The sequence below is a fragment of the Notolabrus celidotus genome, chromosome 5 (genome assembly GCF_009762535.1).
Source record: "Notolabrus celidotus isolate fNotCel1 chromosome 5, fNotCel1.pri, whole genome shotgun sequence".
NCBI classification, from domain to species: Eukaryota; Metazoa; Chordata; class Actinopteri; order Labriformes; family Labridae; genus Notolabrus; species Notolabrus celidotus.
The window spans coordinates 28,514,902-28,529,102 of NC_048276.1; the positions used below are offsets into that span (position 1 = coordinate 28,514,902).

General features: G+C 40.1%; 1 protein-coding gene across 1 annotated transcript; it reads left to right on the top strand.

Annotated features, from left to right (window-relative positions):
• The first annotated feature begins 3,044 nt into the window (after positions 1–3,044).
• LOC117813126 (odorant receptor 131-2-like) lies at positions 3,045–4,003 on the top strand. The gene has a single exon (XM_034684233.1). The coding sequence runs from the start codon at positions 3,073–3,075 to the stop codon at positions 3,973–3,975; it is 903 nt and encodes a 300-aa protein (XP_034540124.1). The 5' UTR covers positions 3,045–3,072; the 3' UTR covers positions 3,976–4,003.
• The last annotated feature ends 10,198 nt before the right edge of the window (positions 4,004–14,201 follow it).

Consider the following 14,201-nt stretch of genomic DNA (forward strand, 5'->3'; position numbering starts at 1 on the left):
TGCAGCCATGCTGGTGGGCCTGCATCAGTTGGTGCTGCTGTGGCCCCCAGCAATTCCTCATTTTCATCCATTATTTTCTTCTGTTTTGTAGCTTTGTATTCATTAATTTTTCACTGGTTTTGTTACAGTTATTTTATTTGTCCTTTTCTCTTTTTCTTTTTTTTAGCAAAAAGTCTCTTTTTTAATTGTCCTTAAATGAACGGTTCCTTTTTACAGTATAGTCCAAACTTAGGTTTCGTTGTTGACAGTGCAGGCTTACTTGGCAGCTTGCCAACTTTTCCTCCGTTCACCGCAGCTTCACACACAGGAGCGCAGCAGTTTGGCAGCTTGCCAGCTTGCCAACACTTTCCTTAGTTCACAGCGGCGATTAGCACTGTAGTTTGTTAGCCACGTAGCAGTCAGGCTAGACAGTAGTGCTTCTTAATCTTTTCTTCAACTTTTATGGATTACTTCTCTACCTTAGTCCTGCTGGAACGACACATCCGACATAACGAGGCCGTCTCTCCCGGTCAAAAACTTTTGACACAGAAATCCCACTTCTGACACCAGTTGTCAACTTCGGCCAAACAAGGAAAGTCAGACGTCTTTGCAGCAGGAAGGATAACTCTGGACACAGGATGTAACGTTTACCTCCGTTTACTGTTGAGAATGAAACACTGATAATAACACTGTCTGTGGAACGCTCTAGCTCTAGTGTAGACAAACTTATCAAGTCCACACCAGAGCACGCAAGCGTTCACAACCACGAAAGGAGTACAACAAACCGGAACCGTCCAGAACCAATGTTGCCAACTCCTCAGTGAGGAAAGTAGCTATTGGCTGTCCTAAAAGTCGCTCGAAGTCGCCAAATGACGTCATCGCCTAATTTACATAATCTGAATTGTAATAGACGCTGTCAGAGAGACGTGTAACGTCGAAGGAGAGACATAAATAGGTTAAAAACACCCTAAATATATTTATACATACACTAAGGAGCCTAAAAAATCTAAGTAAAACATTTAATTTTTGAACAACAATATTTATTGTATACAATCTACAATAACTATCTAAATTGATCAGCCAGCAGTTCCTTCATACTTGCGCGATTGATTTGCAGTCTGGACGCGAAGGGGTTAACATCTCTGCTCTGACTGCAGCTACAAGGGACTGCTGCGCGTCTGTGAGTGCTCTGGGACGGGGGAGGGGGCCACTGTAGCTCATTTAGAACAATAAATGCTTTGATTTCAGAGTCTCCAAAAGTCTCCAATAACACCAGGGAAAGTTGCTGGATTTGTCGCTAGTCGCTTTTTTGAAAAAGAGTCGCTAGAGGGGTCTGAAAAATTGCTAAAAAATAGCAACAAAGTCGCTAAGTTGGCAACACTGCCCAGAACCAGTATTTTCCGCAACTCCCGTAGTTCCAGTTCAGGTAACCTACATAACATAACATTTTCTCTGACCCATTGAATAACAATACTGGGAGCAATAGTACCCGCATTACAATATGTAACAAAAGTTAAAGCCAAGTAAGCAATAAAAGTAGGCAAAACTCAGTGTCACCACCTCCATCTAAGGATGAAATTAAACAACTTAATGTTTATTAAAAATCTATCTCATTACCGAAGTCAGTGAATCCTCCACCATGGATCTGTTTAACTCTTGGCAGAATTAAACACACAAAATACTTAGCTTTTATGTGAATATTTATTACAAATCAACGATGAAACGATAGATGAATAGATTTATAGTGATAATGGTTACAGTATAAACATCAGTGAATGGAAATAAATGAAATGATTAAGATGATAGCTAATGTTAGATGACTCGGAGCTTATAGAATGAATGATAGTGAGATTTTATGAGACAGTGAAATAGTTTAACTAAACTGTATAAGGGAGCAATTTTCATTGGGTTGTAAAAACTAATTTGGAAAATGTTTATTTTGCGATATCTGTGCTTTATCACACATCAACCCATGATCACAGCAACTGTAGTTCAAACATTTTTACTTAGGATCCTCCTCTGTGCAGTCCAGTGAAGCACAACTCTAGGCAGGTGGCTTCAAACAGAATGCACCAAGTTGGAGCAGGAAACGCTAATTTTCCCAGGATCCACCAAAATGAACCTGGTAGGAATTGGGAAATCAAATAGTCTCTAAATCGTTGCAACACAGGAGAGTGGTCAGGCTTGATGCATCGACTGGATCGATGGAAAATTCTCAGGGGTCTCATTTATAAAAGAGTGCACAATAGAGTAGAATGCCTACTAAAAGTACACGTACTCCGAAGACCCGGAATGGCGTGCGCCATTCCACGCAAACTTGCAATGTTCTGTTTATAAATCACAAACCACCTTGAAATATGCGCACGTAGTTCAGACTCGTAATCCGCCCTTTTCACGGCAACATTCAACCATTCAATGAGTCTACTATATAGGGTATGATAATTCTCACTCATGATTTGATTTGACTTCAGCACAGATATATTCCAGGCTTCTTCAAAAGATGTCAATTCAATTCAATTTTGCTTTATTGGCATGAACAAAGACATGTTATTGCGAAAGCACATAAATTCATACACATACATTACATATATATTCATAACATATTATATTAATTACACATGATTACATATTAAGTACATATTATATATATATTACATATTTATACGCATTAATGATTGATTACCCATTCAGCAAATCTCAATGTCCTCTTCTTTTAGGATGTTGTGGAAAAGTTGAAGAAAGATTACATCATGTCATCATTAGGGAGCAGATAACTGTGTTGACGTGCTGGTGTCACGTGAACATTGTAGAGAGCAAAGCTTTTATACGGCATGTGAGGGCAGACAAACCCTGCAGACAAGCTCTGTCCACATGCTAACATGCTCAGCTTTTAACCTGCACAGGTAGGATGTTTTTGTTGATTTCAGGTTTTAAATGGGACTCAAGAGGCATCTGTGATAAGGACATTTTATCTTAATTTATAAACAGGAAAACATTAATGATATTTTACTTGTTGAAATTGTGTTGAATTGCTCTTCAATTGTTTTTGAGATGTTCAATGATACTGAACTTTTGCCAACTGGTAATTATGGGATGCCATGGCTGGAAAGAGTGATCCTCGCCACCTCAATATCACTAAATTTCTGCACATTATTTGTCATTAATGTCATCATGCTTTTTGTCCTGAGGAGTAAGCCAGTGTTTCGTGAGACCTGTCGTTACATTCTTCTGTTTAACCTTCTTTCTGCAGACACTTTGCAGATGGCAGTGTGTCAGATACTGTACATACTGTCTACTTGTAGAATAATGTTGTTGTATCCTGTGTGTGGTATTTTGGTCATGTTTACCTATCTCACAACTGAAATCTCTCCTCTCACTTTGGTGGTTATGTCTTTGGAGAGATATGTAGCTGTGTGTCACCCTCTGAGACACGCTGCTGTCGTTAACATCAGAAATACTGGGGTGGCCATCTTTACAGTGTGGGCCCTGGGTTTACTGAACATCCTCACCAGAGTTATTTTTCTGTCAAGTTTCCCATTTGAAGATCTGGAGAGCCTGCAGATGAAGCAAATATGTAATGCGCTTTTTTTGTTTCTTGTCCCGATATCATACGATTATGACAAAGTGTATAGCTGTTTGTTGTTTGTTTCATCTGCTGTTGTTATCACTTCCTCTTATATTGGTGTGGTAATAGCAGCCAGGTCGGCCTCCACAGACAAAGCATCAGCACAAAAGGCTCGTGACACTGTGCTGTTGCATCTGCTTCAGCTGGCCTTCAGTCTCTTGTCAACATTGCACAACTCTGTCATTGTCTCTTTATCACAACTTGTCTCAAGACTTGCATTTGTGCGTATAATGAATGTCTTGTTTGTCTTTATTATCATACTTCCCAGATGTCTGAGTGCTTTAATTTATGGATTCAGAGACCAGACAATCAAACCTATCTTTTTTAAACATCTAGGCTGTCAATTTAAACTGTTATCCCGAAAAAACTGAGCCCCGCTTAAGGTGTTGAGATTTTGAATCAGATTGCATATTTTTGTCAGCATTAACAATTTTCTCACCTGGAGTTTTGAAAGTGCAATGTCTACTTTTCTTGCCTGACACAGAATTTCAGCTGCTTGATAGTTTGGTGTTTTCTTTTTCAGGATTTAATTTTTTGTTTCATGATGCTCCAAATGTTTTCAATGGGTGACAAGTGTCCTGGACTCTTCTACTGCAGAGCCATGCTGTTGTAATTCATGCAGAATGTGGTTTGTCATTATCTTGCAATGTAAGGTCTTCCTGAAGACTTAATTGTCTGAATGGCAGCATTTGTTGCTCCTAAACCTGTATATATTGTTCAGCATTAATGGAGCCTATACAGATGTGTAAGCTACTCATGCCATGGACTCTTATGATCCCCATACCACCAGGGATAGTGGCTTTGAACTGTGAACTGATAAAAAGCTGGATGGTCCCTCTCCTCTTTAAAGCGGAGGACACAGAGTCCATGATTTCCGAAAAGAATGTCAGAAATTGATTCATCAGACCACAGGACAGTTTTGGCATAAATCTTCCAATTGTTACTTGCATCAAATTTAAAATGAGCATAATATTTCTCATCAAACAATAAGATTCTTAAGTCTCAAGATTTGATATATTGTCCTTGCACTATTTTAAAATAAATGAAGGCTTTAAATTATTTGCAAACCGTCAGAATATACTTTTAACAACATTATATACAGCGTCCAAACTTTTTGGGGATTGTGGTTGAATGAATTAACAAATTCTATTTTTATTTTAATAATGAAATCATATTTTTAAGCCAAAATAAGTTTTATGGCTTGTGCATTCAGACTATGACCTCTCATGACTTTCAAAGACACTGCCACCCATACCATGGACACTTATGATCCCCATATCAGGGATGCTGGCTTTGAACTGTGAGCTGATAACAAGCATGGTGGTCCCTCTCCTCTTTAGAGCGGAGGACACAGCCCAAATGATTTCCAAAAAGAATGCCAGATTTTGATTCATCAAACCACAGGTTAGTTTCCACTTCCCCTAAGTCCATTTTAAAGGGGCTCAGGCCCAGAAAAGTCACTGTTTAGTCTGGACCATTTTTATAAGGGGTGTGAATCCCTCCTAGTCAAAGACTGTCTGATTCTAGTAAATCCTTAATGGCTACAATTTGATTCAGGAGTTATTCAGTCAGGTTGATTCGATTAGGCTCAAAGCAAATTGATAATTTTATCCCCATTCACTTTTTTACTTACTGTAACCAAACAAAATAAAGACAATGTGTTAATCAAAGTAACTTACAGTCCACACTGAAATTATAATATATACAGCAAGGTTTTTATAACGCACAAGTGTTTCACTATGACTGATAGTTGGGTGGAGAAATGTGAACATTTGGTATACCATATAAATCTTGGCTCTTCTGCACATCTACTTTAATTGGCTCAGTGAAGCCCTGCTAGCACTTTAAACAAATAATGTATTTTCTATGTATAGCCGGCTGATTAGCAGAACAGCGTTCCTTGGTGCTGTGTTTATGGATCTCGGTGTCTAATGCACTGACAGTACGCGGTTCGAGAGTGATGAGCTCGGAGTAATGCTGTGGTAGGGTCGTGGACACCTGCGATTGCCAATGTTGCCTTGTCTTTTTGGTTATCTTTTTCTCTCCTTTTTCTCTCCTTTTCTCACTTAAGTTGTGTTTTCTTGGAAGCTTGTTAGATGGTTTCTTTTCCGGTCTTTGTTGCCGTTTTTTGAGCTTTACGTTCGTTATTGTAAGATGAAGTCCCACTGTTTGATAAAGACTCTGCTCAGTAACTGTTTGATAAAGACTCTGCTCTGTATCTGTTTGATAAAGACTCCGCTCTGTAACTGTTTGATAAAGACTCTGCTCTGTAACTGTTTGATAAAGACTCTGCTCTGTATCTGTTTGATAAAGACTCCGCTCTGTAACTGTTTGATAAAGACTCTGCTCTGTATCTGTTTGATAAAGACTCCGCTCTGTAACTGTTTGATAAAGACTCTGCTCTGTAACTGTTTGATAAAGACTCTGCTCAGTAACTGTTTGATAAAGACTCCGCTCTGTAACTGTTTGATAAAGACTCTGCTCTGTAACTGTTTGATAAAGACTCTGCTCAGTAACTGTTTGATAAAGACTCTGCTCTGTAACTGTTTGATAAAGACTCTGCTCTGTAACTGTTTGATAAAGACTTGGTCTGACCAAATAATTTAGTTGCAGTTGGTGTTGTTCTTCCGAAACTGTGCGACCTCATGAGCATTTTTCAAGTCTAGTTATTACTAAATTAATTAATAAAGATTGTTGTGTTTTAAAACAATTTTTGCAAATAAATATTGTAATTATATTTTCACAACACACGCCTTTGTATTGTTTGTGGTCCAACCTGTGTTTTCTTAAAGGGGAAACCCTCTGTTGAAGGGTCAGGAACTAAAATAGGATATTAACATTCTCAGGGTGAAAGTCCAAAGGTGGCGTTGTTGGGTTTATTTTACTAACACCAGAAGTCCCTCACCAGTCCTAACTTGGTTACATATGTAACAAAAGTTTAAGCCAAGTAAACAATAAAAGTAGATGTAAACAAACAGTGTATGACAAAACTCAATGTCACCACCTCCATCTAAGGATGAAATTAAACAACTTAATGTTTATTAAAAATCTATCTCATTACCGAAGTCAGTGAGTCCTCCACCATGGATCTGTTTAACTCTTGGCAGAATTAAACACACAAAATACTTAGCTTTTATGTGAATATTTATTACAAATCAACGATGAAACGATAGATGAATAGATTTATAGTGATAATGGTTACAGTATAAACATCAGTGAATGGAAAATAAATGAAATGATTAAGATGATAGCTAATGTTAGATGACTTGGAGCTTATAGAATGAATGATAGTGAGATTTTATGAGACAGTGAAATAGTTTAACTAAACTGTATAAGGGAGCAATTTTCATTGGGTTGTAAAAACTAATTTGGAAAATGTTTATTTTGCGATATCTGTGCTTTATCACACATCAACCCATGATCACAGCAACTGTAGTTCAAACATTTTTACTTGCAATGTTCTGTTTATAAATCAAAAACCACCTTGAAATATGCGCACGTAGTCCAGACTCGTAATCCGCCCTTTTCACGGCAACATTCAACCATATATGGTCAATGCAAAGCACTTTATGAATGAAGATGCATACAAATGAGCCGGAAGATCAAAGGTTCTCCCACGGCAACAACAGAGAGGAAGACGTAGAAAATAAAGTTCCTGACACACAAACCGTGGTCCTCATGAATGAAGCAGAGGTGAGAGAGCACTTATTGTGTGTTCCTTACAACAGGAGGGCCACAATAAAAATAGAAATATCTAGTGACTCCACGTCACTGCAGCATTAATGTATCCATCACCAGTGCCAGAGCATCTATCATTCATCATTACGCACAGGTCTCACTGCAGTGTTTCATTTGTACAGGACTCACTTTTTATTTCAAATTACAGAGAGCTCACGTCAATCAACGACCTCCCTCCCTGATATTATCTGACAGAAGTTTGATTTCAATCATCAATCAATCAATAAATCAATCTTTATTTGTATAGCGCCAAATCACAACAAACATTATCTAAAGATGCTTTTACGAACATAGGAGGTCTAGACCACTCTATGTCAAATTATGAACAGAGACCCAACTTCAAGAGCATTGCACATCGCAGTATTTAGCTAGTTACAGAGGCGAGGAAAAACTTCCTTTTAACAGGCAGAAGCCTCGAGCAGAACCAGACTCATGTTAGACAGCCATCATACCTCGACTGAGTTGGGTCTTGAAAGAGGGATAGAGGAGAATAAGAGAGAGAGGTGATAGTGATGAGACAAGTAGTAGAAGCTGTTGCTGCTGGAGTCCAGCAGGTCCATATCAGCTGGAGTCCAGAATGTCCACAGCAGGAGGATGCCTACGGCAGCTCAGGGGGACCTACGAGACAAGGGAGCTCAGGGACTCCAGAAAGGTCTATGATTAGTAATTTTAATAGGACAGGCAGAGTTAAAGTAAGTGATGGGGGGTTGGGGGAAAGGGGTTGAGATAGGATCCCAGTGTGTCAGTGCACCAGTTCTCCCGGCAGTCTAAGCCTATAGCAGCATAACTAAGAGCTGGTCCAAGCCTGAGCCAGCTCTAACTATAAGCTTTATCAAAAAGGAAAGTTTTAAGCCTAATCTTAAAAGTGGTGTCTGACTCCCGGACCCTGACTGGTAGATGATTCCAAAGGAGAGGGCCCTGATAACTGAAGGTTCTACCTCCCATACTAACTTCAGAGATTTTAGGTCCGACCAGCGGGCCTGCATGTTCGGAGCGTAGCGTTCTAGAGGGGTAATAGGGCACTATGAGCTCTTGGGAGTCACGTGACCTGCAGGAAAGATGGCGGCTTAGCATTTTCGCTCCTGCTCCTACTTCCCCCATTTCACTTAAAAACAACCTCTAATTTAATTTAACCTCCGTTTCCGAGTGTGTTGTGACATTTACAACATCCACCCTGTATGATGCCGAAACAAAGAAAGTCCGCCAGAGCTCCTGACCCTGACCACGAGTCATCTGAGGACGGCGATGGCGAGGGTTTTCAGAATAACACACTAGCCGAAATGCTAGAGACAGCCATGGTCAGCAGAGTTCATGGCTGAACAGTTTACTGGACTAAATGGAAGACTTGACGAAATAAAAGCTGAGCTGTCTCCTTGCAGTAAGGATGTTGCTAAGCTGCGTACTGACCACAGCGATCTCCGCAAAAGAGTCGAGATGATGGAGAAAACCACCGAGGGCTGCAAAGCTAAACTAGAGGACTATGAAGCTAAGCTAGCGGACTTAGAAGACAGAAACCGGAGGGACAACGTGCGTATATTGGGTATCCCCGACTAAACCAAATAAGGATCCCTCCCTGTGTGGCAATTACAGACCCCTGTCACTTCTGAATTCTGAAATTAAAATACATGCTAAAGTCTTGGCCTCACGGATAGAAATGCACATGACTAAATTAGTACATCATGATCAAACTGGGTTTATAAAAACGCGCCAGGCAGCAGATAACATGCGCAGACTCCTTCATGTGCTACATTTTTCTAAAGATATTGAGTCTCCATGTGCTGTTCTGTCTTTGGACGCAGAAAAAGCCTTTGACAGACTTGAGTGGAATTATCTCTGGATGGCCTTGGAAGCTTTTGGTCTTGGTACTAACTATATCAAGATGATTAAGGTACTCTATGCTTACCCCTCAGCTATGGTCATTTCAAGTAACATTATTTCATTACCCTTTCCAGTATCGAGAGGCTCCCGCCAGGGATGCCCTCTTTCTCCTCTTCTGTTTGCTCTTTACCTAGAACCTCTCGCGCAGACAATTAGGCAGCATCCCTCTCTCTCACCCATATCCTTCTGTAACACCTCACACCATATATCGCTATTCGCTGACGACATTCTGCTGTACATAAATAACGCGTCAATATGTATCCCGATAGTGTTAGAGGTGTTTGAGGAATTCAGCACTTTCTCAGGCTATAAAATTAACTGGACTAAATCTTCGCTGATGCCCCTCAATTTACTCCTCGACGCTGCCACATTGCCAATGCACATACCAGTAGTTAAGACCTTCAAATACTTGGGTGTGGATATCTACCCCTCCTTGTTTTCCATCTCTAGCAAAAATTTCCAAGGTATAATAAAACGGGTGGAGGCAGATCTGGAAAGGTGGACGCGCCTTCCGAATTCTCTACAAACACGCGTGTCAATTATTAAAATGGATATCCTTCCTAGAGTGAACTTTTACTCTAATATGATACGCCTTTCCCCACCTAAAGGCTATTGGGACAAGATGCATAAATTAACATCAAAGTTTATCTGGGGAGGAGGAAGACCACTAGTTTAAAGAGAAATGCCTACAACCTGTTGTACTATTGTCTTTAAAATATGTCATGCCCTTCTCTTTGAAATAAAAAACAATTGATCGCAAAAAAAAAGGGCACTATGAGCTCTTTAAGATACGGGGGTGCCTGGTTTTTAAGGGCTTTGTAGGTTAGAAGAAGGATTTTAAATTATATTCTAGATTTTATGGGGAGCCAGTGTAGAGAAGCTAACACTGGAGAGATGTGCTCTCTCTTCTTAGTTCTAGTTAGTACACGAGCTGCAGCATTTTGAACTAGCTGAAGAGTCTTTAGAGACGTATTGGGGCAGCCTGATAAAAGGGAATTACAGTAATATAACCTGGAGGTAACAAATGCTTGGACTAGTTTTTCTACGTCACTCTGAGACAGGATGTGTCTATTTTAGAAATATTGCGCAAGTGAAAAAAGGCTGACCTTGAGATTTGCTGAATTTTGGAGTTGAAGGATAAATATTGATCAAATAGGACTCAATTAGGACTGTGCACTCCATGTGCGCTGTACAGCAGTCTTTATTTAAAGTATAACTACACTAAGTGACTCTGCACAGCGTTAGAAACATTGAAAACATGACTGTCACTTTGCTCCGCGGCTGTTTTACGTCTTCTGATGTTACTTTGGTTTTACCTCCCGACGAACACGTTAGGATACAGCCCATTTTGTTCCTCTACACTTTGGAGAAATGTGACGGTGAGACAAAGCTGATTAAATATTTGATGAACTTTAAGACAAGCTTTTATTTTTTAATGGCAGCTTATTGGACTCACCACAGACACACATACACAAATAGTATATGCAGATTTGGGTGATTACGGTGAAGTTGGTCTATTAATATGTTGTTATTCAATGAAAGGAAATGTGTATAAGGCGTTAAAATATAATCTGACTTCAGTTCTCCCTCTCACCAACTGCATCACCAATTCCCCGTGCCTCTAAAATGTACGTACGTATGGGTCAGAGTTTGCTTACCGGTTTTATAAATCACAAACTTGGCATGAAAACTGGCGTACGCCGTTTTTAGACCTGTCTTTAGCCTGGGAGGTGACAGGTACAGGAACTGGTTTTGGCAGGGCCTCTGACCAAGGAACATGAATTGGCGTTAGCCTGGGAACTGACAGAGGAACAGGTGCCAGCAGGGCCTCTGGCTGAGGAACAGGAACTGGAGCCAACAGAGCCACCAACCGAGAAATGGAAAGGAACAGGGGGGGAGGTCACCCAGTTGGGGAACAGGAGCAAAGGGCACAGGCACTCTGCTACAACAGGGGGAAGCTGCGTATCTGGGTCTCTTGAGTGTTACCCTTTCGAGCCATTACTTGTTTAAGCCTGATTTATACTTCTGCGTCGAATCGATGCCGTAGCCCATTTATAGCACTACCAGGATGCCCTCACATCAGCTGCACATCGGCTATGTATTTAATCTCCTCCGACGAGTCTCTATTCTTCCCTGTAGTCAGCTGTAAATTAATGTAATACACACGGAATCGCACCCAACTATCAGCGAGAGCACACTGCCCTCAAGAATTTCGGCTGAGTATTGTTGCGCGACACGGACACATCGACGCACAAGTATGCAGTGCTCACGTCCCCGTTGACCACTGCTGTGTAGGGTCAACGCAGGAGTATAAACCAGCCTGTGTGTTAGAGCTGCAAGGACTATCTACGCAAGATAATTTAATATTCTCCGGCATTCCCGAAACTGCCAGTAACAATCCCGCGGAGTCTGAAGAGGCATTAAAAAGCTTCATGGCCTCCAAATTAAAGATCGCTGGCGACAAGCTAAAACGAATCACCTTCCACTGCGTCCACCGTCTCGGAGCAGTTAAAAGGGATAACAAACAACCGCGTCCGATCATAGCCAAATTTGAGCACGGTAAACACAAAGAATTCGTTAAAAAACAAGGTGTACAGCTCAAAGGGACAAACAATGGCATGAACGACCAATACCCCAGAGATCCTGGCTCGGCGTAAAATCCTCTTTCCGATCCGCAAAGAGAACATTGCTAAACAACGGAGAGCTGTGATAGCGGTAGATAAATTGTATATCTATGGCCAGCTGTTCCGGGACCACGAACTGACCCCGTGGTTATTCTAAGCTTAATACGTCGTATAGTACCAGCAATATATTGATAAATACTCACACCAGTCTCACACGTACCTTCCAGAACTAATGACCCAATGTTTCTTTTTTTAAATTAATTAATTTATTGTTTTTCTCACAACCTTTGTATCTTGCACCCTCACATCTGTTTGTTCATCCCCCCCCCTTTTCTATCATCAGACTGCCATGGCTGCCCACAGCTTCACACATAGACACACACTCACCCCCTCTCGCACACACATGCTCACACACACACTCTCTCACACATACACACACACACACACACACACACACACACACACACACACACACACACACACACACACACATACTCATTCACATACTCATACACACACACACACACACACCAAGAAGTATCTGGGGACTCTACAATAATCAACAATGACTAAATTGGGAAGTTGGAATATTTGTGGTATTGGAAATCAGGCTAAAGCAATTAAAATTAAAAACCATCTGAATAAACTACAGGCAGATATCTGCTTGCTTCAGGAAACACATCTTAAGACTCAAGAAATGCAGTTATTAGATCCCCAAATTTCCCACATGCCTTCTGTGCAAATTATAACTCAAGACAGAGAGGAGTTGCAATTCTAATTAATAGTAAATTACAATTCACACACAATACAACCATCTCAGACCCAGAAGGCCGATATGTCATTATTAACATATCCCTCCACAATCACAAACTAATTCCAGTATATATGGACCAAATCAGGATGACCCAGACTTCTTTCATACATTCTTCTCTCTACTGAACAACTTACCAAGTGCAGACATTATCATTGGTGGTGATTTTAACACTGTTCTCGATTCTCCTCTAGACAGAACAAGCAAGGGAGGAAAACCCAAAACATCTCAAGCAGCAAGGACCCTAAGAAAGTATATGGAGGACTACGGCCTCGGAGATAGCTGGAGGATAAACCATCAGTCAGAAAGAAAGTACACCTTTTTCTCACAAGTACACCACACATTCTCAAGAATTGACTACTTCCTAACTAGTAATTCACTTCAATCAGTCATTACAGAGACACATATACACCCCACAATCATTAGCGATACTGAAGTATCGTTAAATCTAAATATTAATATGCAACAGAAACCCTCCATCAGATGGAAACTCAATACATCATTGTTAAAAGATGATGACTTCAATCAGTTCATAAAACAAGAATGGTCATTTTTCTTGGAAACAAATGACTCCCCAAACATCTCGCCTACACTGCTATGGGAAACCGCCAAAGCGGTACTACGTGGTAGAATCATTTCATTTTCATCCTACAGAAAGAAGAAATAAGTACTAAGAGAAAATAATTTACAATTAAAAATAGTAGAAATGGAAACTCTATACGCTGAAAAACGAACAGAAAGCCTTCTTGGTGAGATCAGGAAACTCAAACTGGAGCTAAATGAAATTATCAATAAAAAAAACACATTCCAGCCAGAAAGACTAAGACTCAATGATTATCAAAATAGCAACAAATCAACTAAATATCTGGCTAATCTAATTAAACAGAACAAAGAAAAAGCAACCATCTCATGTATCAAAGACTCTACAGGTAAACCTCTCCACAACAACAATGAAATTAATGACGTGTTTAAGGAATTCTATAGAAAACTATACACATCTGACCCCAACCCAAGTGAAGACGGAATTAATCAATTGCTTAACCCAATTAAACTTCCACAGCTCGTAGAAGATCAAGCAAATAATTTAGATAGACCCATATCTCCAGAAGAAATTTTTCACGCCATCAATAAAATTCCAAATAATAAAGCTCCTGGTCCTGATGGTTTCCCTATCGAATTCTTCAAGCACTTTTGGGAAACTATATCTCTGCTCTTTATCCGTATGATTACAGAACTCACAACTTCAGCCATAATTCCTTCAACTATGAACACAGCAATGATAACTGTACTTTTAAAACCAGATAAAGACCCAACTAGCCCATCCAGCTACCGCCCTTTATCACTCATTAACACAGACATTACAATTTTTAGTAGAGTACTTGCATCCAGAATTGAAGGTGTTATCCCATCCCTCATCCACCCCGACCAAACAGGTTTTATTAAAGGACGTCAATCATCTGACAACACCAGGAAGCTATTTAACTTAATGCAATTATCACAACAAAAAGACACAGAAAGTGTAATATTATCATTAGATGCTGAGAAA

Coding starts and splice junctions, on each gene's coding strand:
- LOC117813126 (XM_034684233.1), top strand. CDS start 3,073: ATGCCATGGCTGGAAAGAGTGATCCTCGCCACCTCAATATCACTAAAT.